This window comes from Myotis yumanensis, unplaced genomic scaffold (genome assembly GCF_028538775.1).
Source record: "Myotis yumanensis isolate MYYU_CA2020_CCGP unplaced genomic scaffold, mMyoYum1.0.hap1 SCAF_1, whole genome shotgun sequence".
Taxonomy (NCBI): Eukaryota; Metazoa; Chordata; class Mammalia; order Chiroptera; family Vespertilionidae; genus Myotis; species Myotis yumanensis.
This window is the reverse complement of record NW_027223752.1, coordinates 232,888,816-232,908,094: the sequence shown is the minus strand read 5'-3', so window position 1 is coordinate 232,908,094 and position 19,279 is coordinate 232,888,816. Positions and strand designations below refer to the sequence as shown.

The window sequence follows — 19,279 nt, the reverse complement described above, 5'->3', positions numbered from 1 at the left end:
AATCCCTTAATGAGAAGGTGGAGAAGAAGAAAATTTGGGACAGTAACCAAATATTTAAATCTGGCACCAGGAATAGGAGCTAAAACTATACATTGAAGAGCAAAAAAAAGAAAAAAAGAGAGCAAAGCAAAAAAAAAAAAAAAGAAGAAGAAGAAAGAAAGAAAGAAAGAAAGAAAGAAAGAAAGAAAGAAAGAAAGAAAGAAAGAAAGAAAAGAGGAGAAAGAGGACATACACTGAGATAAATACCCACAAATAATCTTTTATATTACCAATGTTTTATTCTTTGAATAAAAGTATTTTTTTTTTCATTTACACAGGATATTTTTTATGGGGTGGGTAGAGTGACATTTTTTGTTTGTTTGCTTTTATGTAACATTTATTGACCTTTCCAAACCAAAAGAAATATGCTTATTGTCCCTTGCAGAAAATTAAAAAACAATAGAAATGAAAATAGAAAATACAAATGATCCATCACCCTTCAGATGATGAAAGAGCCACATTAATATCTTGGTATTAAGGCTTCTCATCTTTTTTTTTTTAAATATATTTTTATTGAATTTTTACAGAGAGGAAAGGAGAGGGATAGAGAGTTAGAAACATCGATGAGAGAGAAACATTGATCAGCTGCCTCCTGCATGCTCCCTACTGGGGATGTGCTCTCAACCAAGGTACATGCCCTTGACTGGAATCGAACCTGGGACCCTTGAGTCTACAGGCCGACACTCTATCCACCAAGCCAAACCAGCTAGGGCAAGGCTTCTCATCTTTTTGATATATATTATATTTAAGCCAGAATGAATGTTGCAACACTAGAAACCTTGTTTGATAGCCTACTTTTTTCTTTAATATATTATAGATATTTGCCTTTGTCATTAAATGTTCTTACAGAATATAAATTGTAATGGCTGCAAAGTAGTCCTTTTGTTGATGTGCCATTGACTTAACCAATCTATAATTATAGAACAAATCATTTATAATGGCAAAAATGGTAGGTTATGCTGTGATCATCATCATTGTGCATATGGCTTTGCCTACATTTTTTTTTTTTACTTCAAATTAAATTTTAAGAGTGGAATTGTTGAGACAAAGGGTAGTGCAATTTTCAGACTCTTCATACATATTTGTCAATATAAATTTTGCACTCCCAAAAGATCATGTCACCTTGTGTTTGCATAAATAGCCTGTGAACATGCCTGTCTCCTACCCAGTTTGAATTCTGTGCCTCTTTATCCAACTACTAAGCCATTAAAAATTATTTTATTTTGCTACATTCATTTATTCACTGAGCAAGTGCTTCCCCAGCACATTCTATGTGCCAGGTCCATTCTTGGGCTGGAGGCACTGCAGTGAACACAGGCTCTGGCACCAGGCAGACCAGGTTGGAATCCAAACTCTGTCTTAGTCCCTCTGTCACCTTGGGCATGTTCCTCACCTGAGCCTCTATTTTCTCAGCTATAAAACATCCACCAGAAAGGTGATTCTGAGAGTTAGCCATGTTGATATGCACAGTGGTGGGACCCAGGGAGGGTTCAGGGCCTCTCAGTAAGTGCTGATGCCTGAGCTCCACTTCCCTGTAAGCCTGGGCAATGACTCCATCAAGGCACCAGCTCTTTCCACGACATTAAATTCAACCTCAACTGAGAAGACTCAGCCCTCCACCCTGATGGGCCCTGGTGTCTCAGACAACTCCTTTTCCATCTGAGGGAAGAGAGAGATTAATTATGAAAAGCTGGTATCTGCAGCTTGTTAGAGGTCACATTGACATGGCCTTCATTCTAAGATAGGAAGTGTGGCCACAACACAACACACCTGGTCTCATGACTTTGATGTCCCTCCTTTTAATGCCACAGGCTTTACTGGAAACAGAATTTGGCGGAAATATGGCCAACTTGGCCTTCACAGTCACTGATTACACCCTGTTCTGTTTTAGCTAGCTCTCTCTACACAAAAAATTTCTAGTGATAATCCAAGTAATGGTAGGTTTGGATTTTTTTTTTCTTCCAAACTTAAATACATTTTTTAAATAGTTACTTGTATTTCTTTATCTATTTAGAAATAAAATATATATATATATAGGTTTCCTTTCCTTTCTCCTCAGCCACTACTGTGAACCTAGTGCATTTGATTCCAATGCTTTATTTTTCATTCAGGTGAAACATAACTCACCACCTTAAAGTGAATACTGCAGAGGCATTTAGTACATTAACAATTTTTAACAACCACCACCTCCATCAAGTTCCAAAACATTTTCATCACCCCCAAAAGAAAATCCCATACCCATTAAGCAGCCACTCCCATTCCTTACGCCAACTGCCAAGCCTTGGCAACTACCAACCTGCTTTCTGTCTCTATGAATTTACCCGATGTGGATCTTTCACACAAATGGACTCATTCAATATGTGGCCTTTTGTGTCTGGCTTCCTTCATTCAGAATAATGTTTTCGAGGTTCATGTGTGCTGTAATTTGTATCAGTGTCCTGTTTGTTTGTATGGCGGAACAGTATTCCATTGTATGTCTCTGCTGTCTGATTCAGTTTGGTGGAGTTCCCTGAACACCTACTTACTGGCTGCCTGCATTGTGCCAGGATTTTAAATTCAGTGATAATCTACACCAAGGCCCTGCTCCTCGAATGTGCAAGCTGGTGGGAGGTGCAGACAGAACACTCAAGGTCTTTTGTCACCGCCAAGGTTTGGCGGTCAGAGTGAGGAATGGGGAGTGACTGATTAATGGGTACAGGGTTTTCTTTGGGGATGATGAAAATGTTTTGGAACTGGATTCAAGCCATGCCTTTCGCACTTTATAGTTACATGAGTGAGATAAAGGCAACTGGCCCTTCATGCCTTTGTTTCTTCATCTGTGAAATGAGGATCAAACCTCATATGAGGTTGCTGAGTGCAGTAAACAAGAGGATGCACATAATACTTTGCACAGTGACTGGCACAATGACCAATTCAATAAAATTTAAAAACATCTATCAAGCACCTATCAAGGGGCAGGCACTGTTCTAGTGATAGAGTACAGCAGCAAGCAAAACAATGAACAACAGTTAGCTCACAGTCCAGAAAGTTAGCAAATGAAATAAATGGAGATCGTCACCCATGAGATAATAGGGTGGGGGGCCATGAGAACAGAGAAAAGGTGCTATGGAGCTGGCTGGTGTTGATGAGTGCAGAAGCAGCTTCCCATAGGAAACTATGTCTGATCCATCAGAACTTAAACAAAAATATGTTCAAAATCTCTAGATGTCTCTCTTTATCCCCTGACACCACAGTGGCCGTGGCCAGCCATGATCATCTCTTGTCTGCATGGCTGCCTCAGCCTCCCCAGCCCTCTCTAGTCCACTTTCCGCACAGCAGCCAGAACACCATTTTAATCATAAGGAAAATGATGGTTTCCCTTCCCATTGCTCTTAAGATAAAATCTACACTCTTTAAAGCCCTGAAATGACCCCACCTTGCCTATTTCTCTGACCACCTCTGCTATGTAGGTCACCTTGTCATATACACTGAGTGGCCAGATTATTATGACCACCTGATTTCTGTAGGCAAATTAGCTATAATTTTGCGCTGAAGTTGCTAGAGGGCCAGACCATTATAAATAGGGAATCAGGTTGTTTACCATGACAGTAGAAGTGATTTTATTCTGAAGATATGGGTAAACAATGTGATTTAACAGCCTTTGAACATGGGATGATTGTTGGCGCTCGGAGCCATGGAGCGAGTATCAGCAAAACAGCCGAAGGCCTGTTCAAACACCTTTGTTGTCTGCAGTTACCAAGATAAAACGTCTCCAATTTGCACAGGAACACAAGGATTGGACAATCGAGCATTGGAAAAAAGTCATGTGGTCTGATTACTTTTCCAGTTGCACCATGCAGATGGCAGAGTGAGAATTTGGCAGAAACAGCATGAAAGCATGCACCCCACATGCATGAGTACAATCCTTCAAGCTGTTTGGGGCAGTGTTATGGTTTGGGGCATGTTTTCCTGGCATGATTTGAGCCCTTTAATTCGTGTGGAACAACGTCTGAATAGCACAACATACCTAACTATCGTTGCTGATCAAGTTCATCCTATCATGTAGATGGCATATCCCAATAGAGATGGCTTCTTCCAACAAGATAATGCACCATGCCATGGTCTCATATTGTGCAGGAGTGGTTTCAAGAACATGAGGGAGACTTTATCTTGCTTAGGTGGCCCCCACAATCACCAGATCTCAATCCAATTGAGCATTTGTGGGATGACATTACAAGAGCCACCAGGCAGCTGGTTCCACAACCATCAAATCTCACAGAACTGGACAGTGCTATTCATCAGGCATGGTGTCAGATTCCTCACATCACCTTTCAACATCTCGTGGAGTCAATGCCAAGAAGAATCACTGCACTATTGAAGGCAAAAGGTGGCCCAACGAAGTACTGATGGGGTGGTCATAATAATCTGGCCACTCAGTGTAAATGCCAACCTACCTTGCTTTCATTTTCTAGAATTCCCAAAGCCCTCTCCTGCCCCAGAACATTACATGTCTCTTCTTCTGTCTTCACCTGGCTAAGTCATCCTCAGGAATCCTCTTAAATGCCCCTTCCTTTGAATGGCCTTCCCTAATCCCTTGAATTAAATTAGGTCCCCCTTTTTAGTCTCTGTCTCCAACCCCTCTTCTTTTTCACTGTAGCACTTTCTGTCCTTAATGTGTATAAAGTTACTGAAAAGAGGTCATAACATGTAGTGGTTAAGAGTCTAAGACTGTGTGGTCTCAGACAAGATACTACTTGTGCCTCCATTTTTTCCATGTATAAAATAAAACCAGTAATAGTGAAAATCCTGACGGTTGTGTAGCTCTCTAGCTCTTTCTAACGCTGAGGCCTCATCGAGTCTGCTCAAAGGTGTTTACCAATGCCTGTTGAAGATTAATGGTGATTTTAAAAATGAGTGTGGGATTGAACCAAGTGAAGAAACAGGAAGAAAGATCATGCAGGTTGAAAGAGAGCAACACCACCTAAAATCAGAGTGCTCCTAGGAAATGAAGTGTGTTTGAGGACCAGAATGGTCTTGTTTAATGCATGGCCAGTGCCTGGGACAGGGGGATGCTGGATAAACCTGCGTGGGGTGAATAAACCACCTTGAGTTAACAGAGCTGGTATTCAGCTGGACCTGTAAAGGTGGGAGGTTTTAGACAGCCTAAGAAGCAAAGGAAGTTCAGACTGCAGCAAATGACCAGGGCAAAGGTCACCAGTAGATCCGGGCCAGTGCAGAGCCTTGAGGGGAGGACTAGCAGGGCTGACAGCTTGGGCGTGGAAGAGATATAAATGGATTCCCTACCTCCTCCCTGATCATGTGACTCTTTGATCCTTGAGCAAGGACTCTTGGAAAGCTTTATAAGGAAGTCCCACTCTTCAAAGACTCCTTAGTGATGGCGAACCTATGACACGCATGTCAGAGGTGACACGCGAACTCATTTTTTTGGTTGATTTTTCTTTGTTAATGGCATTTAAATATATAAAATAAATATTAAAAATATAAGTCTTTGTTTTACTATGGTTGCAAATATCAAAAAATTTCTATATGTGACACGGCACCAGAGTTAAGTTAGGGTTTTTCAAAATGCTGACACACCGAGCTCAAAAGGTTTGCCATCACTGCCTTAGAAGAAGAGCCTGGTGACTAAAGGCCTCTGATGTCCTTGAGCCCCAGCCACACCAGGGGGTGATAGTTCTGTTCCAACATAAAGCTGCCTCTCGTGTCCTCCTGAGCTATCTACCCAGGGAAATAATGAGATAACTTCAACCTAGGCAGTGTGTCTCACCTGCTATATCCAATCTAACAAGGGGTTTGAGCATCTTAACGCTCCCAGCACAAAACTAGTTCTGTGAAATTACTAATGAACAGGGCTTAACCCCTGGCTGAGGGTGTGTAGGGAATTTGGAACCATCCAACCCAGAGACAGTACAATTGGCAATACTGCTGGGAACAAGCTTTGATGTTCTCTCCACAAAACACACATCTATGGTCAAGCATCAGTGGAGGTCTGCTTTGCCAACCTCTGAAGTTACTTCCAAATCAGACATTCCATGGCACTGTCTGTGTTCCAGAGACTAAAGGTGCCTGACCATTGTAGAGCTTACTTTCCCCTGGATTTTGTTGTCATACAGTGGTGGGCATCGTAAATGCAACCCAAGAGGTTGTACACCTGAAACTAATGTAATGTTATATGTCAATTATATCTCAATTTAAAACACACACACACACACACACACACACACACACACACATGCATGCAAAATAAAGCTATCTCTCAATGCCAAACATTTCTCAGGAAAATGTTGCTGTTAGCTTTCCAATTCCAAGAATCCAGGATTACCTAACATTTTAAAGACAGCCCCACTTCTTTAGTGTTTCCTAAAGAATCTTGATGGTATGTCAGGTTTTGTCAGTGAGAGCCAACAGCGGGAACACCTGGTCCCAGCCCCACCCATCTCCATGCATGGCAACATGAAAGACCTCTCTGCAGTCTTCTTTCCCAGAATCCAAGCCTTCTTGGAATTTCTGTAACAAGCCATTGGAGAACTCCCCCTGCTCTCTGAAAACTTCACTGAAAAATCTTGACAACTACATAAAATTACATTTAAAACATTTAGTATAAAATATAGCAGTTTGTGTGTTAAAGTGCTTTTAAGACATCTTTTACTGATCTAAAGTATGCTCATTTTTGGTTAAAAGGCCTCAAGGGCTGATGGAGATGCATGGTGTCAATCTGTTATATTACCCAAGATGATAAAAATGTCTAGGTTTTCCCAAAATAGTTATGGAATAAATGATGCCATGTATGAGATTTGGGGGCAAAGGGAGGACAAGTGAATGGGTGTGTTCATAAAATAGGATTCCCCATAGGTGATTGTTAAGCTGGGTGGTGGGTTCATGGGACCAAGGCATCCATTTGATCTCTATTTTCATATATGTTTGTAATTTTTAAAATATATTTTATTGATCTTTTACAGAGAGGAAGGGAGCGGGATAGAGAGTTAGAAACAGCGACAAGAGAGATACATCAATCAGGTGCCTCCTGCACAACCCCTACTGAGGATGTGCCTGCAACCAAGGTACATGCCCTTGACCAGAATTGAACCTGGGACCCTTCAGTCCACAGGCCGATGCTCTATGCACTGAGCCAAACCAGTTAGGGCTATACGTTTGTAATTTTTAAAATTTTTCTTACGAGTTAAAATATTAGAAGTGACATTTTGGGCACAAAGATGAGGATTAAGTATCATGATCTGGGATAATACTATACTGTTAATTCCCAATTATCCACAATAATGGATATTTTTGTCTTTAAAAAAAATAGTTTAGTGTCTTCTCCATGTGAAGTTAGGAATCAGGTCTTGTGAGAGGCTCTGCTATGCAGAGGAATACTATCTATTAAAGAAGAAATATGCAAATTAACCATCACACCGTCACAAAGATGGTGGTGCCCATAGCCACAAGATGGTGGCGCCCAGTCCTCTCAGCCCCACCAGAGTCCCCCAGTCCTATCAGCCCAGCCAGGAGGGTGGCAGGCACAAGGTGCGGCTGGACCCACCCTCAGCCCCCCAGCTGCCCAGGGCCAGCCCAAGGTCCAGGCAAGCCTCGGATGTCGACTGCCCAGCCGACGCCCAGGGCACAGGCAAGCCTCAAATGTCAGCTGCTCAGCCACCTAGGGCTGGCTTGAGACACAGGCAAGCCTCAGATGTCAGCTTCCCAGTCACTCAGGGCAGGCCCAAGGTGAAGGCAAGCCTCAGATGTCAGCTGCCCAGCTGTCCAGGGCAGCACCAGAACTCAGGTAACCTGGGCTGGTCAAGGCTTGTGCTGCTGGCAGTGGCAGCAGCAGAGGTGTGATGGGGGCATTGCCTTCCCCTGATCGCCGGGTCGCCTCCTGCCCCTAAAGGCTCCAAGACTGTGAAAGGGGGGCAGGCCAGACTGAGGAACCCCACCTCCAGTGCATGAATTTTCATGCCCCGGGCCTCTAGTCTTGGAAATAATAGAAGAGACCCAAGATCTAATTATGGTGTTGTGTATAAAAGTGGCCTTTGGGCAAATAATTCTCACTGGAATCTGTTTTCCCATCTACAGAATGGAAAATCAGGCTGATGACCTCTGAGGTTTCCTCTTTCCCTAAGGATATAAAATCCCCCTGGCATGGGAGCCCCAGGTGCCTGGGGAGACTGTCTTCCTCTTTGAACTCTTTATCTCCAGGGCCTAGGCAGGATCTGGCACATAGTAGGGAAATATGACATTTGTTCATGTGATGAATGGATGAATTTTCTTTTTTTAAAAATACACCAACTACTTTTCTCATAAGGACTCACATCTTGCCCTACAATGAAAGCAGATTCTGTTTAGAAACCAAACTGGGTCTTTATATCTTATTGAACTCACCTTGAAAAGCCAGGAAAGTGGAAACATGTATCACCTCTACTTATATCATCTTCATTATTGTAAGCGAACTAGGGTTGAGTGGGAGATGACAATATGACCCATAACGTCCCACTCACAGCCTTTCAGGGGGTCCTTCTGTTATTGAAGAGTTGCACAGGTGGAATCTCTCTGTTGTTAGTGGGAATGGGGTTCTTACAATAACTTGAGGAAAAGAATTTTCTTAGACTGGCATGGGAGACTGAGTGATTTTTATTTGTGTAGTTATGTTCCTTTGTTTATAAAGGCCCATTTCACTTAAGCCAGTCCTAGAAAATGTGCAGCTGGGATACAGCAGAGCTGAAAGCAGAGCCAGTGTCCAGAATTTCCATTCCATGGTGAAGCTGAGTCCAGCAGAGCACCAGGCTAGTTGTAATCCATTAGTACACCTCCTGCAACAAATATCCCAAGAGATCAAGAAGGCCAAGAAAGGGAACTCTGTTTGTTTAGAAACTTATGTGTCTCTGATTTCACACCCTTGCAGTGGCTATGCCTATTCTGACCAATGACCTATTCCCAGGTATGACTGACAGACAAGTACCCTCTTTACGTCACTTAGACTTTTCTGGGCATGTGTCTGTTCTTTCTTTCTCCAGTCTTTTCCCCCAGGATCTTCAAGGGACAGACCTGAGGAGTGTTAAACTACAGCTTTCTGCCTATATTATTTGGCCTTTCCTTTGCTCCTTTCCTGTTAGTTAATTAATAAGTTATTTAATTACAGTGGTATCACTACCCACAGGATCAAAATCAGAACCTCCATGACCAGAAGAGTTTTGCCTGCCTGGTTCAGGCACATCTTCCTTTCAGGCACATGTTCTCTTTTGCTCCTTTCAATGAAAGACCTTCTTTCAAAATCATTCTACCAAAGGGCCTTTGCATATGGCATTTCCTCAGCCTGAAGGTGTTTTCCCACTCCTCTTCCTGGTTAATGCCTACTCCTGTTTTCCTATTTCAGGTCAGATGTCCTTTCTTTAGGAAAACTCGAATCATAGTCTCAACTAAGTCTCTCCACTAAACACTCTCATAACACCCTTTATTTTACATTAGAACACTCCCCAGAGTTTACTGAATTTACCAAATGGTGTCTCATCTGTCCTTAATAGGATATAAATAAGAAGCAATCTCATTTTTCTCCTATCAATTCTTCTAGTCAAATTCTGTTGGGTCTTTCTTGCCTGCCCTTTCATGACATCTCAGGCAAATTCCTTACCTTTCTGGTCATTTTCAGTTACACGAACCATTTACTAGTCAATTGTGACTTATTTTCAGATATTAAAAAAGATAAATATAAGTCAAAACTTCAATTTTACATCCAATATAAAGCGTGTTTCCTTTGTACTTCTTTAGCTCAGGATATGCTATGCTTTTTCAATCTTCCCCCAATCCTACCCCTCCTTCCACTTTAGGCATGTCTATAGTCAGATCAAGGAGTAGGAGAATTGGAAAAACATGACCAAAGTACTTTTACTTAATAGGTGCTCTTCTCATGGTTCTCTCCTGGCTGCCATGTCTGCTGTGTGCCCCAGATCTTTAAATGCTGGCTCTCTCTGGTTGAACATACTTCCAGGGTCAGTAGAGGCTTTTCAGGTAGAAAGTAGAAAGCAAAACCTTTCATTGCCTACTCTCCCTGTTGCTTTAGCTGCCACCAAATGGTGACGCTACTCATGCACAACCCAGTAGATGCTTGTCCATTGCTAGGGGATGCTCTCAATGACCCCAGGATTAATCCCTTATTACCCCACTACTAATGTAATGACTTTCAATTCACCATCATGTGTTCAACCATCCTGCAAAGGATAGCTGCTATGACAGAAGAACTGAAAGCAGTTAGTTTCAGCCTCATTCATATATGTACCCAAGCTGGCCGTTCCAGATTCCTTTAGGTCTCTTTACTTCCTGGTCAGTTCCATCCTGTGCTCTATAGTGTTTTACTTCACAGTAGGCTTTGAAACAGGCCAATCCTACTGTCTATTACTAATTTCCCTACATTTACATCATGGGGAGAAAAAGTTGTATCCTGCTTTCTTTCTTTCCAAAGGTCCTAGATGCTTTAAGGAAATAATCTCAACCCCTCTCTAGCCAAGGGTACCTGAGAGGAAGAACCTTCACGGAGCCACTCCCAAGTTCCTCCTTTGATGTACAGCATGAAAAGCCATTGGTGTGACTTCTCTCAATAACAACAAAAATCTCCTTCCAGAAGACTTCTATGACTATATGCATAGAAGTGGCTGAAACTGTTTTCTTAAATTCTATCCCATCTGGCACAAGCACTTTGTTAGAGACTATTAAGAATTGTGAGGAAACCTAGAAGTAATAAAAAAAAAACAACCAGTTTTATTTTGAGAATGAGAAAAAAAAAGCAGAGATTAAGGTCCTACTCTGTAGCTTACCATAAGATGAGGACACAAGGATAAGGTGGATGGTGTTTAAGGGTACTAACTTGTAATGAGTAGTGATTAGCCATAGGGACCTAATGCACAGTATAATGAATATAGATAATAATATTGTACTCTAATTGTGAAATGTGGTAAAAACGCTACAATGGCAATCATATTATAATATCTAAATTTTTTCAAGGTGGTACTCTGTATAGCTTCAACTTATACGATGTTACAATGTCAATTTTATTTAAGAAATAAAAAAGGTCTTACACTAATTTAGTGAAAATCTGTGCCTCACTTCTTTGTTTATGCTTTTACCACCCTATGATGGCACTCAAATTTTGAATGGCCAACAAGTTCAAAAGACAGTTTCTTCGGGATGGGAGGTGGATAGCAAAGGCAAAATGAAGCTTATGGGAATGCAAAGTCCACTAGCTTCTTGGTCAAATTCGTGGTCAGAGTGCACTTCCCTAACTATTAGAGTTTACAGTTGCTTGAGAAGAGTGATGGAGAAAGTAAGATGGAAACAAGATTTTTCAGTCACTTCATTTCCATAAATGACATCATGGATTACATAGTGCTGTTGCTAAGGAGATATAAGTAACTATCAGAAGGAAACAAAGAAATTGATTGCATCAAAGACAAGTGGTCATAGGATCTGAAGAACCATTCTGCCCATTGAGTTGTTACTGTCAGTTCTCTACAAGAACAAAGACATATTAGTCTGCTAAGAATACCCAATTATTTGTCCATTTATCAGAAAACAAAGAAAACATCAGTGCCCTACTCACAACTCTGTTGCATTTTGCAGCATGTAGAATGAGGGGCCATTTTTCTGCCATGTTTATCAGAACAGGGACAAATCTCCTTGTTGTTCCCTGAGACACCACCCTATGTCCAGAATCTGAATGCTCTACCTTAAAAATTCTCAAATAGAAAGTGACTCTTTTTTCTAAGTTAACTAATTTCCAGTCAGTGAGTAATTTCTTTTTTCCCTGAAACATCCCCTCAGTGGAAAACAAATGAAGAGGGAAAAAATTAAGTAAACAAATCTGGAAAAGAGGCCATTCCACACCGAGATGGAGGCGCCTGTAAACGTTGTCAACAAAAGCAGGCTTATAAGGTTTATGTCAAAACAAAACCGTAGTTTTAACCAACCCCTGCTTGTGCCTCACTTGATGAATGACTTCCAGGGCCTCCGACTCTTTGGGACTAAAGGAGAACATTATTTTTAGCACAACTATTTGGAAATCTCTGAGAACTTGGATCTGTTTTTCTTTCTGGTACCAAAGCAAGTTTCTCGCTGAGCTCTCATGAAAGATCCTCGGTCTCTTGTGGATTTAGAATCCTGGAGCAACCCACTATCCCAGAGCAAGGTATGGTGTTTACTCTTTCTTTGAGAATTTTGGCAAATGTTGGTACGATACCCATATCATTATGGTAGCTTTTGAGTGTATTAAGCAGATAGCTCTCTAAGAGGACTCCACAAAACTGAAGACTTGGGTTCAAATCTCTGGTCTGACACTGGTGTGGTTGCCATGAAGAAGTTACCTGACTTCTCTAGACATCCACTCCCTGTCCAACCTACCACAAAAAGGGTCTTTGGGAAGACGATATGGACTTAACATTACAATATGTTTGACAGATATCAATATTTATCACTGTTGTGCCATCATAGCACTTTACATAAGGCAGCCAAAGCTGTAGATAAAAATAAATATTGATGAATGAATATTTTTCTTCTTTCAATCTTAGTTGAGCCTCTATTATAGACCAGTCTTTGTCTTAAATGTTGGTGATACAGAGTTTATATGTTGGTGGAGAAAAAGCAAGTAAATAGCCATAACAACCATAGCCAGTTTTTCTTAGTGGTTAGAGCATTGGCCATGAGGACTGAAGGGTCTCAGGTTTGATTCCCAGTCAAGGGCACATACCTCCCTGGCCCTGGTTGAGGTGCATGCAAGAGGCAACCAATCGATGTGTCTTTCTCACATAGATGTTTCTCTCTCTGTGCCTCTCCCCCTCCTTTCCACCCTCTCTAAAAAATGGAAAAAATAACCTTGGGGGAAGATTAACAACAACAACAAAAATATCCAAAACAGTGTGGTGTGTGGTCTTATAGGAGACTTGGTGACAGGACAAGGGTAGGTGATGCATGGCCAATGGAAGGAGAAGTTCTGGGGAGGAAAACTGGAGTCTCACAGTAAGAGATGAGGAACCATAGAACAGAAGTCACAAACACCTAAGGTCCCATCCTGTCTCACTCACAGGGCCACTCCTCGTGCAGCTAGAGAAGGAAAAGCGTGCTGTTGTGAAATCTCCCCTGTAGGCCAAGGATATGTCTCATTTTGGCAGCCCTGGTTACCTATCCTCTTCCTAATGATTTCCAGGCAAAACACATTTTCAACTTGACTTAATAATCAAGTCCAGCCCTTTGTCATGAAGCAATGTTACAGTTCACCTCACAGGATGTAGAGGAGAACTCAAGTGTTTGGAAACAAAAAGAGCTCGGTTCGAGTCCTGAGCATTTTTATGGCTGTGTGGGCCTGAGCCCTCAGTCTCAATGTTCTTGTTTGTAAAATAAAAGTTGTGTGAGGTTATGAATATGTTGTCTCTAAAACACCTAGCAGAGTAATAAGAAGACCACTATGTTTTCTCCATTTCAATATTTTTTATTATTTTTAATTATGGTAAAGTCTACATAACATAAAATTTACCATTTTAAGCATGCAGGTCTGTGGCATTAAGTACATCACAGTACTGTGCAACTATCACACCACCATCCATCTCCAGAACTTTCCATCTTCCCCAAATAACACTCTGTGCTCGTTAAACACTAACTCCTCTATTCCTCCTCCCCTCAGCACTTGGCAATTGTTATTCCACTGTCTGTCTCTACAGTTTTGACTGTTCTAGTTACATCATATAGGTAGGAACATACAACATTTGTCTGAGCATAAGGTCTTCAAGATTCTTCTGCAAAATAGAGACAGACTCATAGATAGAGCAGGCTGACGGCTGTCGTGGGGTGGAGGGTGGGGGGAAGCTCAGAGTGGCTGAAGGGATTGAGCCAAAAGGAGAAAAGAAAAAGAGCTAATGGACAGGGACAACAGTGTGGTGATTGCTGGAGGGAGAAGGGAGGTAGGAGCCAGTTGAAGAGGATATAAGGAGGATAAATGGTGATGGACAGAGACTTGTCTTGGGGTGGCAAACACACAATATAGTGTACAGATGATGTGTTGTAGAACTGTACACCTGAAACATGTATAATTTTGTTAACTGGTGTCACCTCAATAAATTCAATTGAAAAAAGGTTCTTCCGTGTTGTAGTTTGTGTGAAAATTTTGTTCCTTTTGAAGGTGGAGTAATATCCCATTGCATGCATGTACCATATTTTGTTTGTCCATTCATTTGTTGATAGACACTTGGATTGCTTCAGCTTTTGGCTGTTGTGAATAACGCTGCTGTGAACATGGGTGTTCAAATATCTTTTTTGAGTCCTGGTTTTCACTTCTTTTGGGTAAACACCCAGAAGTGGAATTTCTGGATGTTACGATAATTCTGTGTGAAATTTTTGGAGGAATTGTCATACTATTTTGCATAGCAGCTGCACCAGTGTACATTTCTCACAACTACAGGGTTTTTTTTCCAGTTTTACGGCGATATAATTGACATAACATTGTGTAAGGGGTACAATGTGACGATTTGATACACAGTCACGTGTGGATTTATAATCCTGGTTCTTGTGAAATGATTACCACAATCAAATTAATTAACACTTTTATCCACCCCCCTAATTATCATTTTGTGTATATAGTGACAACATTTCAGATTTACTCTCTTAGTAATTTTCAAGTATATACTACAGTATTGTTAATTATAGACACCATGATGTACATTAGATCCCCAAAACAGATTCATCTTATAACTGGAAGTTTGACCATTTGCCCACTATCTCCCCCTTCCTCCCACTCTCCAGCCCCTGAAAACCACCATTTTACTCTCTGTGTTTATGAGTTTAACTTTTTAGATTCCACATATAAGTGATATCATACAGTATTTGTCTTTCTGTCTGATTCATTTCACTTAGTATAATGCTTTCAAGGTTCATTTTGTCACAGATGACAGGATTTCCTTCTTTTTATGGCTGATGAGTATTCCTCTGTATGTATACACCACATTTTCTTTATCCATTCATCTGTCAATAGACACTTAGGTTGTTTCCACATCTGGGCTATTGTGAATACTGCTGCTATGAACATGGAAGTACAGATATCTCTTCAATATTTTGTTTTCATTTCCTTTGGACATATAATCAGAAGTGGAATGGCTGGATCATGTGGTGGTTCTATTTTTAATGTTTTGAGTTGTTTTTGAGTTGTTATACTGTTTTCCATAGTGGCCGCACAAGGGTTCCCGTGTCTCCACAGCCTCACCAACACTCCTTACCTTTTTTTGATAATACCCATTCTGATAGGTGTGAGGTTCTATCACACTGTGTTTTTTATCTGCATTTCCCTGATAATTAGTGATGTTGAGCATCTTTTCATGTGCTTGTCGGCAGTTTGTATATCTAATTTGGGATGATGTCTATTCAGATCTTTTGACCACTTTCCATCAGATTATTTGAGGTTTTTTGCTATCGAGTTATATGAGTTCCTTATATAGTTTGGATATTAATGCCCTGCCGGATACATGGTTTGCAAATATTTTCTCCCATTATATATGTTCCCTTTTCATTTTGTTGATTGTGTCTTTTGCTGTGCAGGAACCTTTTAGTTTGCTGTAGTCCCACTTGTTTATTTTTGCTTTGGTGGCTGTTTTTCATGCCATATTAAAAAGAAATTGTTGCCAAAACTGATGTCAATGATTTTTTTTTCTGTTTTCATCTATAGGTTTTATAGTTTTGGGTCTTACATTTAAGTTTTTAATCCCTTTCTAGTTAATCTTTTAGTGGTGGTCCAATTTCATTCTTCTGCATGTGAATATTGCTTGCCCACCACTATTTACTGAAGAGACTACTCTTTTCCCATGGAGTATTCTTGGCTCCCTTGTCAAATATGGGTTGACTGTATCTGCATGGATTTGTTTTATTTTTTAAATAAAGGGAAAAATACTATTTACAAAGGGATCTCAATCTGTGCATACATTTTCTAGAAGTTCAATTTTTACACTGAATTATTCAGTATTTCTCCAAGTGTTTTCCATGGCTAGTTTAGCAAGAATAAAGGATTCCATCACTAAAAATATACTTACAAAATACTGTATACTACATTCCTGCCTTACAGATTCAAAACACACATCAACATGAAGGTTCTTAAATCTACAGTTCCACAAAGTAATTTTTTTCAGTATGTGTTTGAAATCTAAAAACTTGTTATTTTGTAATCCCTACAGAAATATAGAATAGATGGTCATTTACAATTCACATCAAGGACAGATCTGTTCAAGAATACCAATATCTCCAGAGCTTTAATTCTAACTCCAAAGAAGCATAATGGTGGGGAAAATACATGTTAGCCCATATTCTATAAATTTGCATAATTCAATACAATCCTTCAAAGCATTTTGTATGAGAAGTGACTGCTAATGTGTATAAGGATTCTTTTTGAGGTCTTGAAAATGTTCAAAAATTAGGCTGCGATGTACATTGAGCTGTATACTTTAAGTTGGTTAATTTTATGCTGAGTAAATTAAATCTCAATAAAGCTTTTTAAAAATATTGTAATCTTTATAAAGCCATGACACACATAGGTCATTCCCAGCCAAAATAACCAATCATTACAAACCAGTGGGGCATTGGGTGAAGGATAATTATTTAATATAGAGTATCCCCCAAAAAAGTATACATGCACTTTGAATAATTATAAAGGCAGTGTTTATTAAAATACATTTCATTTTCAAGTTGTTGAAATCTAAAATTGGATCCCTATCTTACACACTTTGTCAGAAAAATTCTGATGGGTCAAATGTTAAATGTGAACAAATGGAACAATAAAAGAACTGAGAGAAAAGGGGAGGATTCTCTTTGTTATCTTGAAATAAAGAAAGTCTTTTAAACACAATAAATTGAACCTCAAAAATGTGTTTTCATGAAAAAAAGTATTTTTAAAAATACATAAACAAAATAAAAAGGCAAACTGGGAAAAGCTTTAACTGCCCCTGTCATAAACCATGTACAAAAAATATAAATATACAGAGATATTCTTTGCATTATCCTAATATGCAAATCAACCAAATGGCAGATTGACCAGTCTCTATGATGCGCACTGACGCTCAACACAAGAGCAGCCCCCTGGTAGTCAGTGCTCTCCCACAGGGGGAGCGCCGCTCAGCCAGAAGCCGGGCTCACGGCAGTGCTAAGGATGTCCGACTACCAGCTTAGGCCTGCTCCCCACAGGCCTACGCCATCAGTTGGAAATCCCCTGAGGGCTCTTGGACTGTGAGAGTTTGCAGGCTGGGCTGAGGGAATTCCCCCCCGCAGAGTGCACAAATTTAGTGCACTGGGTCTCTAGCCTTCTCCTCTGCCCCCAGCCTGAGCTGAGGTTTATGCCAAACACTGTTCTAAATGGTTGGAGACATCAATGACTCAAAGATCCTGCCCTCACAGAGCTTACATTCTAGAAGAAAAAAAGATATCTACACTAATAAAAGAGTAATATGCTAATTAGACCAGATAGACCAAACGTCTTCTGGATGTTCTTCTGGACAAAGCTGAATTGGCTGCAAGGGCCAAGGAGGGCAGGCAGCTGACGCCTTCCCCTGATCAGCCTGGTTGCATCCCACAGAGGGAGGCCAGAGGCAGCAGCTGCAGCTGGGTGATGGGTATGGCGCCTTCCCCTAGGGCTCCCAGACTGTGAGAGGGAGCAGGCTAGACTGAAGGACACCACCCCCCCTCCCCCCCGTGCATGAATTTTCCTGCGCCAGGCCTCTAGTATAATATAAAAAAGAACAACAGAGATAAGAATAATCTAGGGAGTTAGAGGGTGATAAATATCATACAAAAAAATCAGCAGAGTGAGGGAAGATCAGGGAGTATCATGTTTCAATGTTCAATAAGTTGGCAAGAGTTGGCTTTCATGAGAGGGTGGTGTTTCAGCAAAAACTGGAAGAAGGATATGAGAGAGTGAGACATGCCTGAACAGAGTTCTGGAAAGAGAGAAAGGATCGTGTATAGACCCTAAGGCAGAACATTCCTAGTGTCTTTGAGGAACACCAAGATATTCAATGTCACTAGAGCTGAGAAAGTGGGAAGAAGAAGAATAGAAGGTGAATTCAGGGAAGAAGGAGGCTTGGTGCCCAGCCAAGGAGGGCATTGTAGATCATATTCCATGAGACTTTTGACTTTTAAGTGAAGTAAAGAACCATTACAGGGTGATGCCACTGTCCTTTCCCATCATAATCCACACCCCTTTATCATCCTGAGGCACTGAGTTCCAAGACTTGACTGGCCACTCACAACCAGACCGTTATCACATATCAGGCACCACAACCCATTGTTCCTCAATTCTGTTGAGGACTGTTGATGGATAATCATTTTGAGTGCCTTTCAAAACATCTAGCTGAGGATGCTTCCAGCATTTAGACTACTGTCCAGAAAGTATTCCAGTGACTTGTCAGTGAAAGCAAACCATTTGTTCTATAAATCCATTTGTTTCCGTTGTTTCAATTCACTCCTCCTTTGAGCACCTTGTGGCGTGGCTGTTGGAAATAGTAATACCCTTTCTTTCAAGTACATCTAGAATGTCTGCTTTCTCTATCCACCATAACTGAGACCTTTACCACAGATGTCTTCACAGACTGGCCCCTAACTTGTGTTTTCAGCCTCTTCCTCAGAGTGTCTGAGATGCAATTGCCCAGAGCAACTTTCTCTAGATAATGTCAAGTTCCTCTTAGAAGCAGCTCCTGGCCTGAACTACAGAATTCCCCCATCGGGTGTCTGATGAAAAGCCTTTTTATGACTGTCTTGTATAAGCATCTTTTCAAACCCCTTCCCAAAGCCTCCTCTGATCAGTTTTTTAGAAGAAAGAAGAACTAGCAATGTAATTATTGCATCTTGTTTTAATTGTGGCAGGGGGTGTGGTTAGAAGGCCCTTTTCATTTCCTTCATCTGAGGCGCATTTGAAAAGGCTGTATTTTTATCAGATCTGCTAGGCTTTTCAGAAAATTCCTTAATCCCAGCTTAGCCACAGGATCAGTAATTTTGAATTTGTGCCATGTGACCAGTCAAGCAGACAGTACATGGCAAAGATGTTCTCCTTGAGTCTGGGAGGGCGGGCCCACTGGTAACATGGAGATTTGGTGAAGGATACAGAGCCTATATTTGGACACGTTGCTTCAGTTTTTCACTAATAAGATTTCTAGGAATCAGATCTGTTCCAAACCATATGTGCACGCTGTTTTTCTCTGTTTGTCATTCCTATGCTCTGGCAAATTTCTGGGTCTGA

General features: G+C 40.9%; 1 protein-coding gene across 5 annotated transcripts in view; it reads left to right on the top strand.

The window, feature by feature from the left end:
• C1QTNF7 (C1q and TNF related 7) overlaps window positions 1-19,279 on the top strand; it is a 97,023-nt gene that overhangs the window by 64,727 nt on the left and 13,017 nt on the right. The window contains exon 2 of one of the 5 annotated variants that reach the window (XM_070411085.1): window positions 12,125-12,208. The exons of the other annotated variants lie outside the window; for them this stretch is intronic. Coding sequence (XP_070267186.1) covers window positions 12,125-12,208 — 84 coding nt within the window. The remainder of the gene's footprint in view (window positions 1-12,124; window positions 12,209-19,279) is intronic. 5 annotated transcript variants of the gene reach the window in all.